This window comes from Oncorhynchus gorbuscha, linkage group LG09 (assembly GCF_021184085.1).
Source record: "Oncorhynchus gorbuscha isolate QuinsamMale2020 ecotype Even-year linkage group LG09, OgorEven_v1.0, whole genome shotgun sequence".
Taxonomy (NCBI): domain Eukaryota; kingdom Metazoa; phylum Chordata; class Actinopteri; order Salmoniformes; family Salmonidae; genus Oncorhynchus; species Oncorhynchus gorbuscha.
In genome coordinates this window covers 77,339,019-77,354,323 of record NC_060181.1, presented here as the reverse complement: position 1 = coordinate 77,354,323, position 15,305 = coordinate 77,339,019, and the positions used below count along the sequence as shown (strand labels likewise).

The 15,305-nt window shown below is 42.0% G+C and overlaps 1 protein-coding gene across 4 annotated transcripts in view; it reads left to right on the top strand.

Moving 5' to 3' along the window:
- The window catches only part of LOC124044109 (mannosyl-oligosaccharide 1,2-alpha-mannosidase IB-like), a 110,538-nt gene that overhangs the window by 69,262 nt on the left and 25,971 nt on the right, over positions 1-15,305 (top strand). For all 4 annotated transcript variants that reach the window (XM_046363564.1, XM_046363567.1, XM_046363566.1 and 1 more), the window contains exons 7-9: positions 3,742-3,822; positions 12,628-12,722; positions 12,837-12,960. In XM_046363564.1, coding sequence (XP_046219520.1) covers positions 3,742-3,822; positions 12,628-12,722; positions 12,837-12,960 — 300 coding nt within the window. The remainder of the gene's footprint in view (positions 1-3,741; positions 3,823-12,627; positions 12,723-12,836; positions 12,961-15,305) is intronic.

Below are 15,305 nucleotides of genomic sequence, written 5' to 3'. Positions count from 1 at the left end.
GGATATGTTGAGGCAACATCTCAAGACATCAGTCAGGAGGTTAAAGCTTGGTCGCAAATGGGTCTTCCAAATGGACAATGACCCCAAGCATACTTTCAAAGTTGTGGCAAAATGGCGTAAGGACAACAAAGTCAAGGTATTGGACTGGCCATCACAAAGCCCTGACGTCAATCCTATAGAAGATTTGTAGGCAGAACTGAAAGTGTGTGCGAGCAAGGAGGCCTACAAACCTGACTCAGTTACACCAGCTCTGTCAGGAGGAATGGGCCAAAATTCACCCAACTTATTGTGGGAAGCTTGTGGAAGGCTACCCAAAACTGTTCACCCAAGTTAAATAATTTAACCTGTTCAGGATACCACGGTTTACTGCCCCTTCTGGAGGATTTGGGTACTCATATAAAACAGGATACATTTTTTTTCAAAAGTTGCTAATATTTGCATATAAAAAATATTATCGAATAGAAAACACACTAACAATTCTAAATCCGTTTAAATTTTGTCTCTATGTAAAGCAGAAGTGTCAGGGCATGCATTCTCCCAAAATCTCTCTTGTAATGGAAAAAGTTGCCTCTGCTTTGACGTCATCTTTAACGCACTTCCCAAAAGGCTACCGCTCTGGGAACAGTTTCTACGTGTTCAGCGTGAAGGCTGCCTTCTATGGGGCTTGTCAATGTGTGAATCGCGCGCTCACGAGACGTTGAGCGTGGCGAAAGGTTTCGGTCACGCCAAAAAAACAGTGCCCTGAATGCGCGCTCTGCACATTTTCTCTCTTTCCCTCAGGATCGATTAAAAGACGTGTGTGTTTCGCTTCGTCCTCACAATTGCTGTAGACCTTTATAACATGTTAAAGCTTAATTATGAACATAGTTTGACAAGTTTACTCGACATTATATATACTTTCAACGTTTTGGTGCGCAACCACTTCAATTTTGCCTACATTTTTACCAAAATCAGGCTATTTTGAGAACCGAAAGACGCAGACTTGAAAACTGAACGCTAATTTGGTGAGTATAATCCCTTACAGGTCTTCAGATGGAAGAACAGCAAAGGTAAGGGAATATTTATGTATTAATTTTGGGTTTCTGTCGACTCCAAGATAGAGGAGTCATTATGCTATTGTGGGAGCGCCGACTCCCTATTATAGCCTAGTGAATGCAAAATGTAATGTTATAAATAAAAGTAACACAGCGTTTGCATTTAGAAGAAGTGTATCTTCCTATACATATGTAAAACATGCATATTTAGTCAAAGTTTATGATGTGTATTCCTTGTTAGCTGACGTTATCTGCCGGGGCTATTTAATTTCTCCTGACATTTTAGTAGCATTTTTTGAATGATGCATCATTGTAAACAGAGATTTATGGATATATATAGCATATTATTGAAAAAAAAATGAATGTACTGTGTAACATGTTATATTACTGTCATCTGATGAAGATTTCAAAAGGTTAGTGAAATTATTTTTCTTTTAATCCTGCGTTTGTTGATTGCATATTTTTTCCTACTTGGCTATGCTAATGAGCTATGTCTGCGGTGGTGGTTTGACATAAATATGTGCTATGTTTTCGCCGTAAAACATTTTAGAAATCTGACTTGCTGGCTAGATAAACAACTTGTTTATCTTTCATTTGAGCTATTTTACTTGTTAATGTGTGGAGGTTAAATATTTTTAGGAATATTTTTGCGCATTGTGCGTTATGGTAATGAGCTTGAGCTGTAGTCACGCTACCAGCAGAGGAATATAACTCCCTAACATTAAAAGCAATGCTACCAAATACCAATTGCGTGTGTAAACTTCTGACCCACTGGGAATGTGTTAAAATAAATAAAAGCTGAAATAAATCAAATGATCTCTAATATTATTCTGACATTTCACATTCTTAAAATAAAGTGATGATCCTAACTGACCTAAAACAGGTCATTTTTACTAGGATTAAATGTCAGGATTGTGAAAAACTGAGTTTAAATGTATTTGGCTAAGGTGTATGTAAACTTCCTACTTCAACTCTAGGTGTACTGAGGCCCATTATCAGCAACCATCGCTCCTGTGTTCCAATGGCACGTTGTGTTAGCTTTTCCAAGTTTATAATTTTAAAAGGCTAATTGATCATTAGAAAACCCTTTTGCAATTATGTTAGCACATCCGAAAACTGTTGTGCTGATTAGAGGCAATAAAACTGGCCTTCTTTACACTCGTTGAGTATGTGGAGCATCTGCAATTGTGGGTTCGATTATAGGCTCAAAATGGCCAGAAACTAGTCACTTTCTTCTGAAACTCGTCAGTCTATCCTTGTTCCGTGTGCGTGTTCGAGCCGCGCACAACGTGTGTGTGTGTGTGTGTGTGTGTGTGTGTGTGTGTGTGTGTGTGTGTGTGTGTGTGTGTGTGTGTGTGTGTGTGTGTGTGTGTGTGTGTGTGTGTGTGTGTGTGTGTGTGTGTGTGTGTGTGTGTGTGTGTGTGTGTGTTCACGCCGCGCACAACGTGTGTGTGTGTGTGTGTTCGCGCGCAACATGTGTGTGTGTGTTCGCGCGCAACATGTGTGTGTGTGTGTTCGCGCGCAACATGTGTGTGTGTGTGTGTGTGTGTATGTTAAAGCCTCTAATAATTAATGATTAAATAGCTGCCATGTTGGCGTGTCCTTTGTAGTGAGTCATCGAAAGCTGGATGGCTCCTGCAAGGCCTGTACTTGACCACCCTGTAGTGATGGATGACTCTGAATGCAGTCAGATTTAATTGACAGGACTGAATTAATGTAGTCTGTTAGTCAATGCTGTGATCGGAATGAATAAACCCGAGTTTAAAGTAAGATTTGAATGGATAGCACTGTGGGAGATGAATTAGGCCTAGTACATGATGTCCCACTTGGATTTGAGTAACCTAATTTTAATATGGAGTAACATTCCTCATTCACAATTTAAAATGGTAAATTCTGACATATGTTAAATGTTTCATGCAAGATTATTTTGAATATGAAAAGCCACATCGTATTTCAAAGGAGTTGAAATACTGCAGGGGTGAGGAAAGAACATTTCTGACTTCTCACATCTACTTTGTATGAAGTCTTTCAGTATTCTCATTCTTACACATTGTGTTTACAGGAGTCACATGAATGACATGAATTGAGACACCTGAATGACTGTATGATTGTTATGTTTCTGATTTTCTGCATAACCAGAATGACTTATAGTTACTGCGTTGAGGTTTTCAGTCACCTGAACGACACTTCTCTTTTTTGGTACTGTGTGGTGTGTGTGTGTGCGCACATCACCCATATGGCAGCTATCATATTTGGTGGTGTGCAGTAGTGTGCATAACCTGACCAACCGCAGACTTTCTAACACAGGATGTTTTACGACGGAGCTCTGCACCTGGCTCCTAAATGTGGTTGGAAATGGGTAGCGGAGCTGACAGGGCTGCCTCCCCACTCCACCTCTTTCTCCACTCTCCCAGGGTGACAGTTGGATTTACAGCCCATTCAGGTTGTTCGAGAGAACGTTGAGGGTATTACACAGGGAACAAGTTTATATTTGTGGTAGTACATTTCTTATTTTTTATTAGTCTGACATATGAATTTGGTGTTACTGTTGGTCTGAATAGTAGGCTAGTTGAATTTAGGAATGTGTGCCTTTACAAACTGGTGTTAGTGTCACTGTGCAGTATATAGGATGTGTTTTTGGTGCAAGGCTGCTCTGGCAGTACTGTGCTCTGTCTCTGATTGATCCCCCTCTCCTCTGTTTCCTCAGAACGCTGAGGTGTCTGTCTTCGAGGTCAACATCCGCTTCATTGGAGGACTGCTTGCCGCCTATTACCTCTCAGGACAGGAGGTAACTATTCACCAGGGATTGGTTTACACTGTGTGTGTGTGTGTGTGTGTGTGTGTCTGCAAAGGGGGGAGTCTTTGCTGTGTGTGTGTGTCAATTGTGGGAGGCGGGGGAGGGTTTACTTTGTGTGTGTGTGTGTGTTTGGGGGGGTATTTGACAGGCTGTTGATGAAGCACCAGACTTTGTTCAGCTGAACAGAATGCAAAAGAGGTAGAGAAGCAGAGGCAGGGGAGAGCAAAATGAAAAATAGGCTCAGATTAGGAACGCAAAGGGAGTGAAAGCAAGGAGAGGAAGAGAAAGGGGGATAGTCTTTCATTAGCCATCTGGGGAGTGATGGAGGCCCACAGGTTAGAGATGGCCGCCTGGGAAATAACACTTGAGGTGCTCCATGTTAATGAACACACACACACACCTCCCAACATTCTTATCTGCCCTCTAGCTCTTAATGAAAATGACCACAAGTCCTCCTCCTGTCCCCCCCTCGCTCTCTCCCCCTCTTTTTCCCCTCTTTCTGTCTCTCTCCCCTGCGGTATCAGTCATCCCCCTCTCCCTGCTCCTATTAGAGGAATGCGAGTGGTGGAATTGAGCTCCAGCCATGCGTTTCGGCCTCTCTGCCGGCCCCACGCTCCTCGTCTAACAGGAGCAGATCTCTGGCTGCGCTCCATGCTCCCTCTTAATGCTCATCTCTCCTCCCCTCCTTTCCTTCACTCGCTTGCTTAACTTCCACTGTCCTCTTCTCATTCACTCTCTGACGTTACTCTCACCTCTCCCTCTTTCCCCCTCTGAATAAATGGTGATAATTCTGCAGAGGCTGGAGTATTGGTGTGGTAGGGAATCGGAGAGATGTTGCGGCTGGGTGTGGTAGGGAATCAGAGATGTTGTGGTAGGGAATCGGAGATGTTGTGGTAGGGAATCGGAGATGTTGTGGTAGGGAATCGGAGATGTTGTGGTAGGGAATCGGAGATGTTGTGGTAGGGAATCGGAGATGTTGTGGTAGGGAATCGGAGATGTTGTGGTAGGGAATCGGAGAGATGTTGAGGCTGGGTGTGGTAGGGAATCGGAGATGTTGTGGTAGGGAATCGGAGATGTTGTGGTAGGGAATCGGAGATGTTGTGGTAGGGAATCGGAGATGTTGTGGTAGGGAATCGGAGAGATGTTGAGGCTGGGTGTGGTAGGGAATTGGAGAGCTGTTGAGGCTGGAGGAGTGTTGTGGTTGGGAGGGGTGATATCGTTCGTCCATTGGGTTATAGCTCTTTGAGTCCTTTATTCCATGTGTGTCGGCATGCCAGAGAACTAGCCCTGCCATGCAGTGATGGATGATGTGTACTCCTCTGCTCTCCCCCTCTCTCCTCTTCTTTCTCCATTCGGTCAGCTTCATTACTTTATTTTTTTCTCTCACAAACTCCTTCACTCTGCCCCTCTCCTTCTTTCTGGTCCTCTGGCATATGTAGTTTAGGTGAAAGGTGCTAGCGCCTCTGGTAGGGCTGGGCAATATTGACTGAATTTCATTTAATAGAATATATGTTTTGGTGCGATATTCAAAATGCCTGTATCGCAAGAATTGTTTATTGTATTTTTTCATGGCCATTTACAGTGGTTCTTCCTTTAAAAGTTGTCGTACTGCAGCACAGCATGCAGGCTGCCACAAATTTCTATGGCACATTATTTAACCTTTCTAGCGCAGGCGTTCCGCTAGCGGAACCCCTCGACAACATTCAGCTGAAAAGGCAGCGCGAGAAATTGAAAAAATATTTTGTTCGATAATGTGCATATTTATATCCAAAAATGTCAGTGTACATTGACGTATTACCTGCAGTAATGTTTTGATACCAAAACATCCAGTGATTTGCAGAAATACTCATAATTAACAATGATAAAAGATACAACTGTTACTCACAGAATTAAAGATAGACTTCTCCTTAATGCAACCGCTGTGTCAAGTCAAAGGGAGCCTTGAATAGAACAGACAATATGGGATAGTTTTTTAGAAATGTAGATTAATTCATTTGAATACTGTTTTTTTCTAATCCAAGACTAATTGAAATGTATTTTTACTGTAGCTGTGGTACTGTAGGCCTAAGGGTTTCCGTTAGGAAGATATGGCACTGGACAACGTGTTTCTATTCCAAGAAATCAAAATGCATTTGTTACTGTAGCTGTTTTAGCGTAACTTACTTATTGGCATAAAGGCCTGCTTAAATATACAGTACATCAATCACTCATTAATTTGTGCATGTCATCACACAGCATACAAGTCATCCATGTCTTTAATTACAGTCAAGCATTTTAGTTATAAACTAAATAAGAAATGGAGCCTTGATTTTAATTTTACAATCACGGCTTAAACCTGTTAGGGATGATGCGAATTTTCGCAGCTTTTTGTTAAAAATCGTGCAACATTTCAAAGTCCTGCTACTCATGCCAGGAATATAGTATATGCATCTGATAAGTATGTGTGTATAGAAAACACTCTGAAGTCTCTAAAACTGGTTAAATCGTGTTTGTGGCTATAACATAACGTGTTTAGGAGTAAAAATCCCTCGAAAAACTGTTCCCCAAAAACACAAAAAAAAATATCAATCCGCCAGTCAATGTATTGTCTAAGGCGACATAAAATAAATGAAGATGCCCTGTAAACGCCTACAGCTTCCACACGATGTCGCCAGTACTGGCATTTCCAGTCAGCTTTATCCTTGGTTATATGACGTTTTGGCCCTTCCTGTTTTAGTCTCTCCACAGGATGTTGTGAAATTGAAAACAATGGACGATGATTTCAAGACTTGCTGCTATCGAATACAGATCGCCCCGTGATCAATTTGATAGATTATTAACGTTTATTAATACCTAAAGTTGGTTTAGAAAAGTAGTTTGAAGTGATTTGTAAAAGTTTATAGGCAACTTTTGTAATTTTAAAAAGTGACGTTGCGTCTTGTAAAATGGAAAATCTGTTGTTTTAGGTGACGTTCCAGTATTTTGGGGGGTGCATGCTATCATGGTCCTTCTGTAGCTCAGTTGGTAGAGCATGGCGCTTGTAACGCCAGGGTAGTGGGTTCGATCCCCGGGACCACCCATACGTAGAATGTATGCACACATGACTGTAAGTCGCTTTGGATAAAAGCGTCTGCTAAATGGCATATATTATTATATTTACTATCAGATAATAGATAAAAGCATTTTACAAATCTCACTTGGTGGCTAGATTTACAACGAGTGTAGCTTTAATTCAGTACCTTGCATGTGTGTTTTAATGAAAGTTTGAGTTTTATCGAAAACTATAGGTGGCGCTCTTGAAATTTCCGCTGATTTGGTCCCGCCAGCGGAACCAAATCCCTTGAGGGTTTCAGGTAGGAAAAGATGGTGCTGTACATTGTGACCGGTCGGGTGTAGGTCTAGGCTAGTAAGTGACTGCGAGTGAAGAGCAAATTAACTCTTACATTTCCACATAAAAATCTGATTTATAAAGACCAGTCCCCATGCTCTGTCATTCAGTGATATTTATTCTCTCCATCTGCATTTTGAATGAGTATTTTTATCATTATTTTATGAACGAAAGCATAAATATGTTGATGAGCAAATACGGTACAATATATGCTTGATCCAACATTTTCCGGTTGCATGAGGTTTAGTTAGAAATGTACAACTTTAGAGTACGTAATACATTGCAAGTTGGGGGCGATTTCTTTTCACACCGACAGTAGCCGAGCTATTAGACTATCCTTTTATAAAGGTTGAAGTCTATTGTCTTGCTAATAGCCCATCCATGGAAACCTTGTTTACAGAATTCACAGCCTGCTACGCTTGTGAAAAACAAAATGCCTCCAGCTGTCCATCACTACAAAAACACAGCATCTACAGTGCTACAAATGTATTATTGAATTCGATAGAAAAAATCAATTGCACATAATTTCCCATTGTATGCTAACAAGTGGTTGCCATGGTGAATAATCCAATAATAAGTGGTATGGCACAGCTCTCGGAACTCATTAAGAGGTGGCTTCTGAATGAAAATACTTGCAGATCAATAAAATGTCCCTGTAGATCTAATTAAGGAATCTAAATTAATATCTAAGGGGCATTTTTCGGCAGGGTAAATCTGGTCTGTGATATTGATTTAGAGATGTAAAACGTTACAGAGAAATATCTAAGGGGCTTTTATACAATTACAATGCTCCCCTCCTCTCCTTCATGGCAAGTGTATTGTCCTGCTAATAGTCCATCATGAGTGGATGGCCTCTTTTGTATTCCAATGTATTGAGTGAATGTATTAATTAGTAATTTACCATTCTCAGAGTGGGAACATTGTTTGCAGAGTTCACAATCTCTTTTTCTAGTCCTCTGATGGTTACAGTCCTAACCCTGGAACGGGTAGCTGGCTTGATGAGAACTTTGTCCATTTTGTCTGTTTTCTTTGGTCGCAATGTCATTTATGTTTATTTTTTATAAATAACTCGTTTTTGAATGGTAACTGTGTTAAGGGGGGAGTTTGGGGTGGGGTGAGGTGAGGAGTACTTGAAAGGTGTGACTTGCAGCTTACGATAAGCCATAAGTATACATCAGATTGCCGATTGTCCTCACTTTGATGCTATAACAACATACTGTAGCACCATGACCAGGATCTCTGTTCATTTAAGTGAGCAGATTAAGGCTTTCAGGAGGAATGGAAAATTATCTGTCAGTTCATAAACCATGTGCCATTGAATCGCGACATCTCAAATCTCTTCCCAACTATTTTGCAGCTGTCATTTTTTTGGTCCTTAAATGAAACGGGTATATTTTTATTTATCACAATTTTATTTAACCAATTATATTCTTTAATGCAGGGCCCACAGACAAGTTCCTTACTTTTCCTCCCTTCCACTTGATAAAGGTTCCAATTAATAATGTGTGTTTTTTGTATCAATTAGTACATCTAAGTTTAACCACACTATTTGTTGTATTATTTGTTTTGTCTTTTCTGGTGGATTAAACTGAAATTGCAACCAACTTTCTATGGCTTGTTTAAAAAATAACGATATCTTCATCAGCAAAGAATGACTTTCTATAGAGGGGCTATCAGTCTTTCACACTGTGGTAAATAAAAACAGTTTGTTAATTAGAATGATTTATTTCTGTTTTTAGAAGGAGAGAAACCAAAAGCCCACCATGCCTATTTTTCAAAAATCGTCATTCCACATGTCAAGTGTAATTCCCCCATTGTATTTACCCAAGTTCTCTCTTAACTCCAGGACCACCGACAGTTTGTCATTGTTGCCTGATGCACACATCTAGTGCCAAAGAAGAGAGGACTCTTAGACTGAAAACACCTCCCATTAATTTATGACAAGATAGTCATTTTGTTCCACAATTTAGACTACTGATAGATCAGCGTTCTATCTCCCCCTGTGGTATTGTGGTGCAATGACAGAATGCCTCTATCTACCACAAACGGCGGAGCAAGTGTGAAACCTTTAAAGGAAGAACCACTGTATGTCCGCTTGTTCATGTCTTTTTGGTCTCATCCCCTTTCGCTCCATTCCATACACGCACCAAGCCCCTCCCCCAAGACCAGAGATCACTTCTTCCTCTCTGACAAGTGGTTTCAACTCACTATTTGTATTTGAGTTTTTGGTCCAACAGAATGGGTCGTATGGAGACTGAAACATGCATGGTTCTGGTTAAATTTGTAACAAAAGGCATTTTCATAGACCGACTTGAAAGCCATATCAGTGATTGCAAAAAAGCAGATTCAACTATTATGATAAAATAATTACGTTATTATGGGTAAGGGAGGCTTATATTTAACCTAGGTATAAGTTCACAAGCACTGAATTCATTTGATTATGGCGGACTTAGAAATACAGTGAATTTTATATTTTAATTGTATAACGAAGCTTATTTAAAGAAACATTTTAAAAGATCAATGTATATATTGTGATTCGACCATAAGAATAAGAAATGACAATAAAATAAATACAAATATCCTAGTGTCTTGTATGTGTAGATTAGGTGAAAGGTGCTATTGCCTCTGGGATATGTAGTTTCGGTGAAAGCTGCTTGGCGCTCTACTGTTTAGACCAGGAGGACAACAGCTAACAGCCTGTACAGAGTAATAACCTCTCCGCAGAGCGAAACAATGGGGGGAGCGAGAGAGACTGGGGCGGGAAACACAGAGAGCAAGCTGATTGCAGAGAGAAAACAGGAGAAGGGATCAGGTCTTGTAATGTACAAATCATTAAAATCCAGACAGAAATTATTTACACAAGAAGCAATCTAATATCACACACAGTCAAAACTCTCCGTCGTTTAGTTAAAGTTCACCATTCTGCGATTCTCACTGTTAATAAACAACATAATGAGCTGGGACACTGACACACTGCAGCTAGATAGCTGTCTCTACAATACATATTTTTCCTTACTTTCTCCCTCCCTCCATCTTACGTGCTCTCCCTGGTTTATCAAGTATGCTGTGCTCTACTTTGCTATGTCTGTCAGTTTGGTGCTGTGATCCGAGGCTGTCTGTCTCGCTGGGGAGCGTTTGACTCACTTTCATATTGTCAAACATGGAGCCCATCAAATGCAGAACACCGCTCCCTCTGTCACACTGGCCGGCTGCCATTGTACCAAGGGAGGGAGGGAGGGAGGGGGAGGGAGGGAGGGAGGGAGGGAGGGAGGGAGGGAGGGAGGGAGGGAGGGAGGGAGGGAGGGAGGGAGGGAGGGAGGGATTGCATATGAATAGTATGGATGTGAGAGAATCAGCTATGTCATATAGAAGATAATCATGCAATTTAATTGGTGAAGTTGGAGGGCATACAATCTTGATTGGCTAGAATGGCCTGAGCTCAGGTAAAACCGCAGCTCAATTTCTTGATTAGTAAATTCAGTCACGCAGTTGTGGATAAATTCCCAACACAGTTCCGTGGTTTTCCAAGCTTGTTTCTGAGGCCTGATACCATAGAATATAGTATATGACAAATAATAAAGGAATGACACAGGATTAAGTTAAACAATAATTAGCAAAGTAATAAACGGTGTAAACCCCATAGACGTAGAATCGTGAGTTGACCTAATCCTGTCTCTCCCTGGAGCCTTTGAGGGCCTTCTTCCTAAACAGGCTCATTCACCAGATGTCACAGTATACCTTCTGATCATTTTATGGGACTCCATTTCATGTACACAGTGGCATACTCCCCCAGAGAGAGAGATGACTGAGAGTGTGTGTGTGTGTATGTGTGCCTCAATGTGTGTTAGGGCTGCACAATTAATCTAATTCACATCGAAATCAAAATATTGAAATGTGCAGAGATCCAAATCGCATGCGGGTGTAATGTTCGTTTTTATAGTTAACTCAGTTTTTTTTCTCCTTTTGCGGCTGCTTCCCACACACCAACACCATGGCACTCAAGTACTGCAGTTCCTCCTCCTCGCTGTTAGATTCACTATGTTTGCGTGCTGTTCTGTTAGGTGAAATGCAAACACGAACAATGCTACTTTACAGTTTTTTGCTTCTTATTATAAATAATTATAAATAATGATTATAACAGTTTATCCAAGTGTTTTGATCTGTATTGCACGTGAAATTGCATTTCATTTTTTTGCCAAGATCGTTGTTTGTTATAGTGTTTTTTTTTTTTTTGTGTGTGTGTGCTCCCTGGCAGTCTGAGTGGTCCTGCGGGTCTATTCCAGTGAGACCAGGGCTCATATACTCATATGTGTAATAACAGGATCAGCTCCTCAATTCTAGGATAGGTGGGAGCAGCAGATTAGAGTCAGCACTACGACCAGCCAGCCAGAGTTCCAAATCTGCAATCTGGGAATACTGCTGACTGACCCGGCCTGCCAACCTGGCCTCACAGCTAATCATGATAAGGGGATGGCGAGAGGGAGAGCTTGTTAACCAATGAGAGTCAAAGCCAGGGGGGTTCTTCTAAGCTGTATGGAATTGTTTTAAGAAATTCATAGTAAGGATAATTAAGCTTGATTTCATGTAGCTATTTGACCCCTAAAGTACACTACATGTACCAAAGTATGTGGACACCCCTTCAAATGAGTGGATCCCGCTATTTGAGCCACACATGTTTCTGACAGGTATATAAAATTGAGCACACAGCCATTCATTCTCCATAGACAAACATTCACAGTAGAATGGCCTTACTGAAGAGCTCTGTGACTTTCAATGTAGCACCATCATAGGATGCAACCTTTCCAACAAGTCAGTTTGTACAATTTCTGCAAAATTGTCTGGGCTGTTTTTCATGGTTTGGCCTAGGCCCGTTAGTTCCAGTGAAGGGAAATCTTAACGTACAGCAAACAATGAGATTCTAGATGATTCCCGTTCGTCTTGATCGTTGTGGAAGAACTTGACTGACCTGCAGAGAGCCCTGACCTCAATCCCATTGAACACCTTTGGAATTAATTGAAACGCTGACTGCGAGCCAGACCTATCGCCCGACCCCACTAATATCCCCGCAACAATATTCCAACATCTAGTGGAAAGCCTTCCCAGATGAGTGGAGGCTGTTATAGCTGCAAAGGGGGGACCAACTCCATTTTAATGCCCATGATTTTGGAATGAGATGTTTGTCGAGCAGGTGTCCACGTACTTTTGTTGGTCATGTAGTGTAGTTGTGCATTCTTCATGCGTGTGTGTCCGGTTATTCTAGTGGTCTATGAGAAGAGATCTGAGCTTCCTGTAAACCAGCTCAGATGCTTTGTGATGTTTCTTTGTCCCGTGTAAACTCTTGCTGTCTGTTGTATTGTTACGTCTCGTAAGTATGTTTCCTCTCTTTCTGAAGCTTTTTCTCAACTTTCATTCGCCCTCTCTGTCTCTAGGTGTTTAAGGTGAAGGCGGTTCAGTTGGCTGAGAAGCTGCTCCCAGCCTTCAACACTCCCACAGGCATCCCCTGGGCCATGGTCAACCTCAAGAGGTCAGTCTGGGATCACAACGCAACCCTAGATCTACGTCCCCAACTGCAACAATCTCATTTCAGCATGATTCTGTATTTAATGATTCAAAGTGTATCTGTTCTCCCTGTGTTCAGTGGTGTGGGTCGTAACTGGGGCTGGGCGTCAGCAGGCAGTAGTATCCTAGCAGAGTTTGGAACCCTCCACATGGAGTTTGTCCACCTCACTTACCTCACCGGGAACCCTGCATACTATCAGAAGGTGAGACACCTCCTTAGTACTGGTGTGTGTGGGTGTCTGGTAGCCTGAGCAGCCGCTAGTGGGCTTTTTTGATCTCCATTATCATCTGGGCTTGATGTGTACAGAAGGTAATGCACTCTTTTCCCCATGTGACCGGTTAGTACATTAAACATTCTCCATTCAGGCTGCAAGGCTTCGATTTCCTCAACTAGATTTAATGGCGAGAATGTGGAAAAAACAGGGGGGAAATCTAATTTTATTTGCCATATGCGCCGAATACAACAGCTGTAGCCCTTAGCGTGAAATGCTTATTTACAAGCCCTTGACCAACAATGCAGTTTGAAGAAAATAGAGTAAATAAAATATTTTCATTTTTTACTTTATTTAGTAACACAATAAAATAACAATAATGAGGTTATTATAATAATAATAATATAATATATGCCATTTAGCAGACGCTTTTATCCAAAGCGACTTACAGTCATGTGTGCATACATTCTACGTATGGGTGATCCCGGGAATCGAACCCACAACCCTGGCGTTACAAGCGCCATGCTCTACCAACTGAGCTACAGAAGGACCACATACAGGGAGTACCGGTTAGTCGAGTTAATTTGTACATGTAGGTAGGGGTAAATGGACTATGCATAGATAATAAACAGCGAGTAGCAGCAGTGTAAAAACAAAGGGGGGCGGTCAATTCAAATAGTCCAGGTGGCCATTTTATGAATTGTTCAGTAGTCTTATGGCTTGGGGGTAGAAGCTGTTAAAGAGCCTTTTGGATCTAGACTTGGTGCTCCGGTACCGCTTGCCGTGTGGTAGCAAAGAGAACAGTCTATGACTTGGGTGACTGGAGCCTTTGACCATTTTTTGGGCTTTCCTTGACACTGCTTAGTATAGAAGTCCTGGATGGTAGGAAGCTTGGCCCCGGTGATGTACTGGGCTGTACGCTCTACCCTCTAGCACCTTACGGTCGGATGCCGAGCTGTTGCCATACCAGGTGGTGATGCAACCTGTCAGGATGCTCTCAATGGTGCAACTGTAGAACTTTGAGGATCTGGGGTAACCATGCCAAATATTTTCAGTCTCCTGGGGGGGTGACTCGTGACTGTCTTAGTGTGTTTGGACAATGATAGTTTGTTGGTGATGTGGACACCAATGAACTTGAAACTCTCGACCTGCTCCACTACAGCTCTGTTGATGTGAATGGGGGTGTGTTTGGCCCTTTTCCAATAGTCCACGATCTTCTCCTTTGTCTTGCTGACGGGCGGCCCGTCAGGAAGTCCAGGGTCCATTTGCAGAGGGGGTTTAGCCCCAGGGTCCTTAGCTTAGTGAGGAGTTTTGTGGGCACTATGGTGTTGAACGCTGAGCTTTTGTCAATGACTAGCATACTCACACAGGTGTTCCTTTTGTCCAGGTGGGAAAGGGCAGTGTGGATTGAGATTGTCATCTGTGGATCTGTTGGATCGGTATGCAAATTGGAGTGGGTTTAGGGTATCCAGGATGATGGTGTTGATGTGAGCCATGACCAGCCTTTCAAAGCACTTCATGGCTACAGATGTGAGTGCTACGGGCAAGTAGTCATTTAGGCAGGTTACATTCGCTTCTTGGCCACAGGGACTATGGTGGTCTGTTTGAAATATGTAGGTATTACAGACTGTCAAGGAGAGGTTGAAAATGTCAGTGAAGACACCACTTTCCACCACCATGCTAGAGTGGCTAATGCTTAGGAATGCTAGTCCTAGGTGTTGCATACCCCGTTATCGCTATTAAATATAGTTCAGGAGGAAATCAAAGCCTTTGCAGCCTGACGGGATAAAAGAAAGATGAATCAACCGGTCGCCGGGGGACACGAGTGTATTACCGACTACAGTCGTAACCAAAAGTTTTGAGAGTGACAAAATTATTTCCACAAAATTTGGTGCTTCAGTGTCTTTAGATATTTTTGTCAGATGTTACTATAGAATACTGAAGTATAATTACAAGCATTTCATAAGTGTCAAAGGCTTTTATTGACAATTACATGAAGTTGATGCAAAGAGACAATATTTGCAGTGTTGACCCTTCTTTTTCAAGACCTCCACAATCCGCCCCTGGCATGCTGTCAATTAACTTCTGGACCACATCCTGACTGATGGCAGCCCATTCTTGCATAATCAATGCTTGGAGTTTTAGCCAGAATTTGTGGCTTGTTGTTTGTCCCCCCGCTTCTTGAGGATTGACCACAAGTTCTCAATGGGATTAAGGTCTGGGGAGTTTCCTGGCCATGGACACAAAATATCAATGTTTTGTTCCCTGAGCCACTTAGTTATCACTTTTGCCTTATGGCAAGGTGCCCCATCATGCTGGCAAAGGCATTGCTCGTG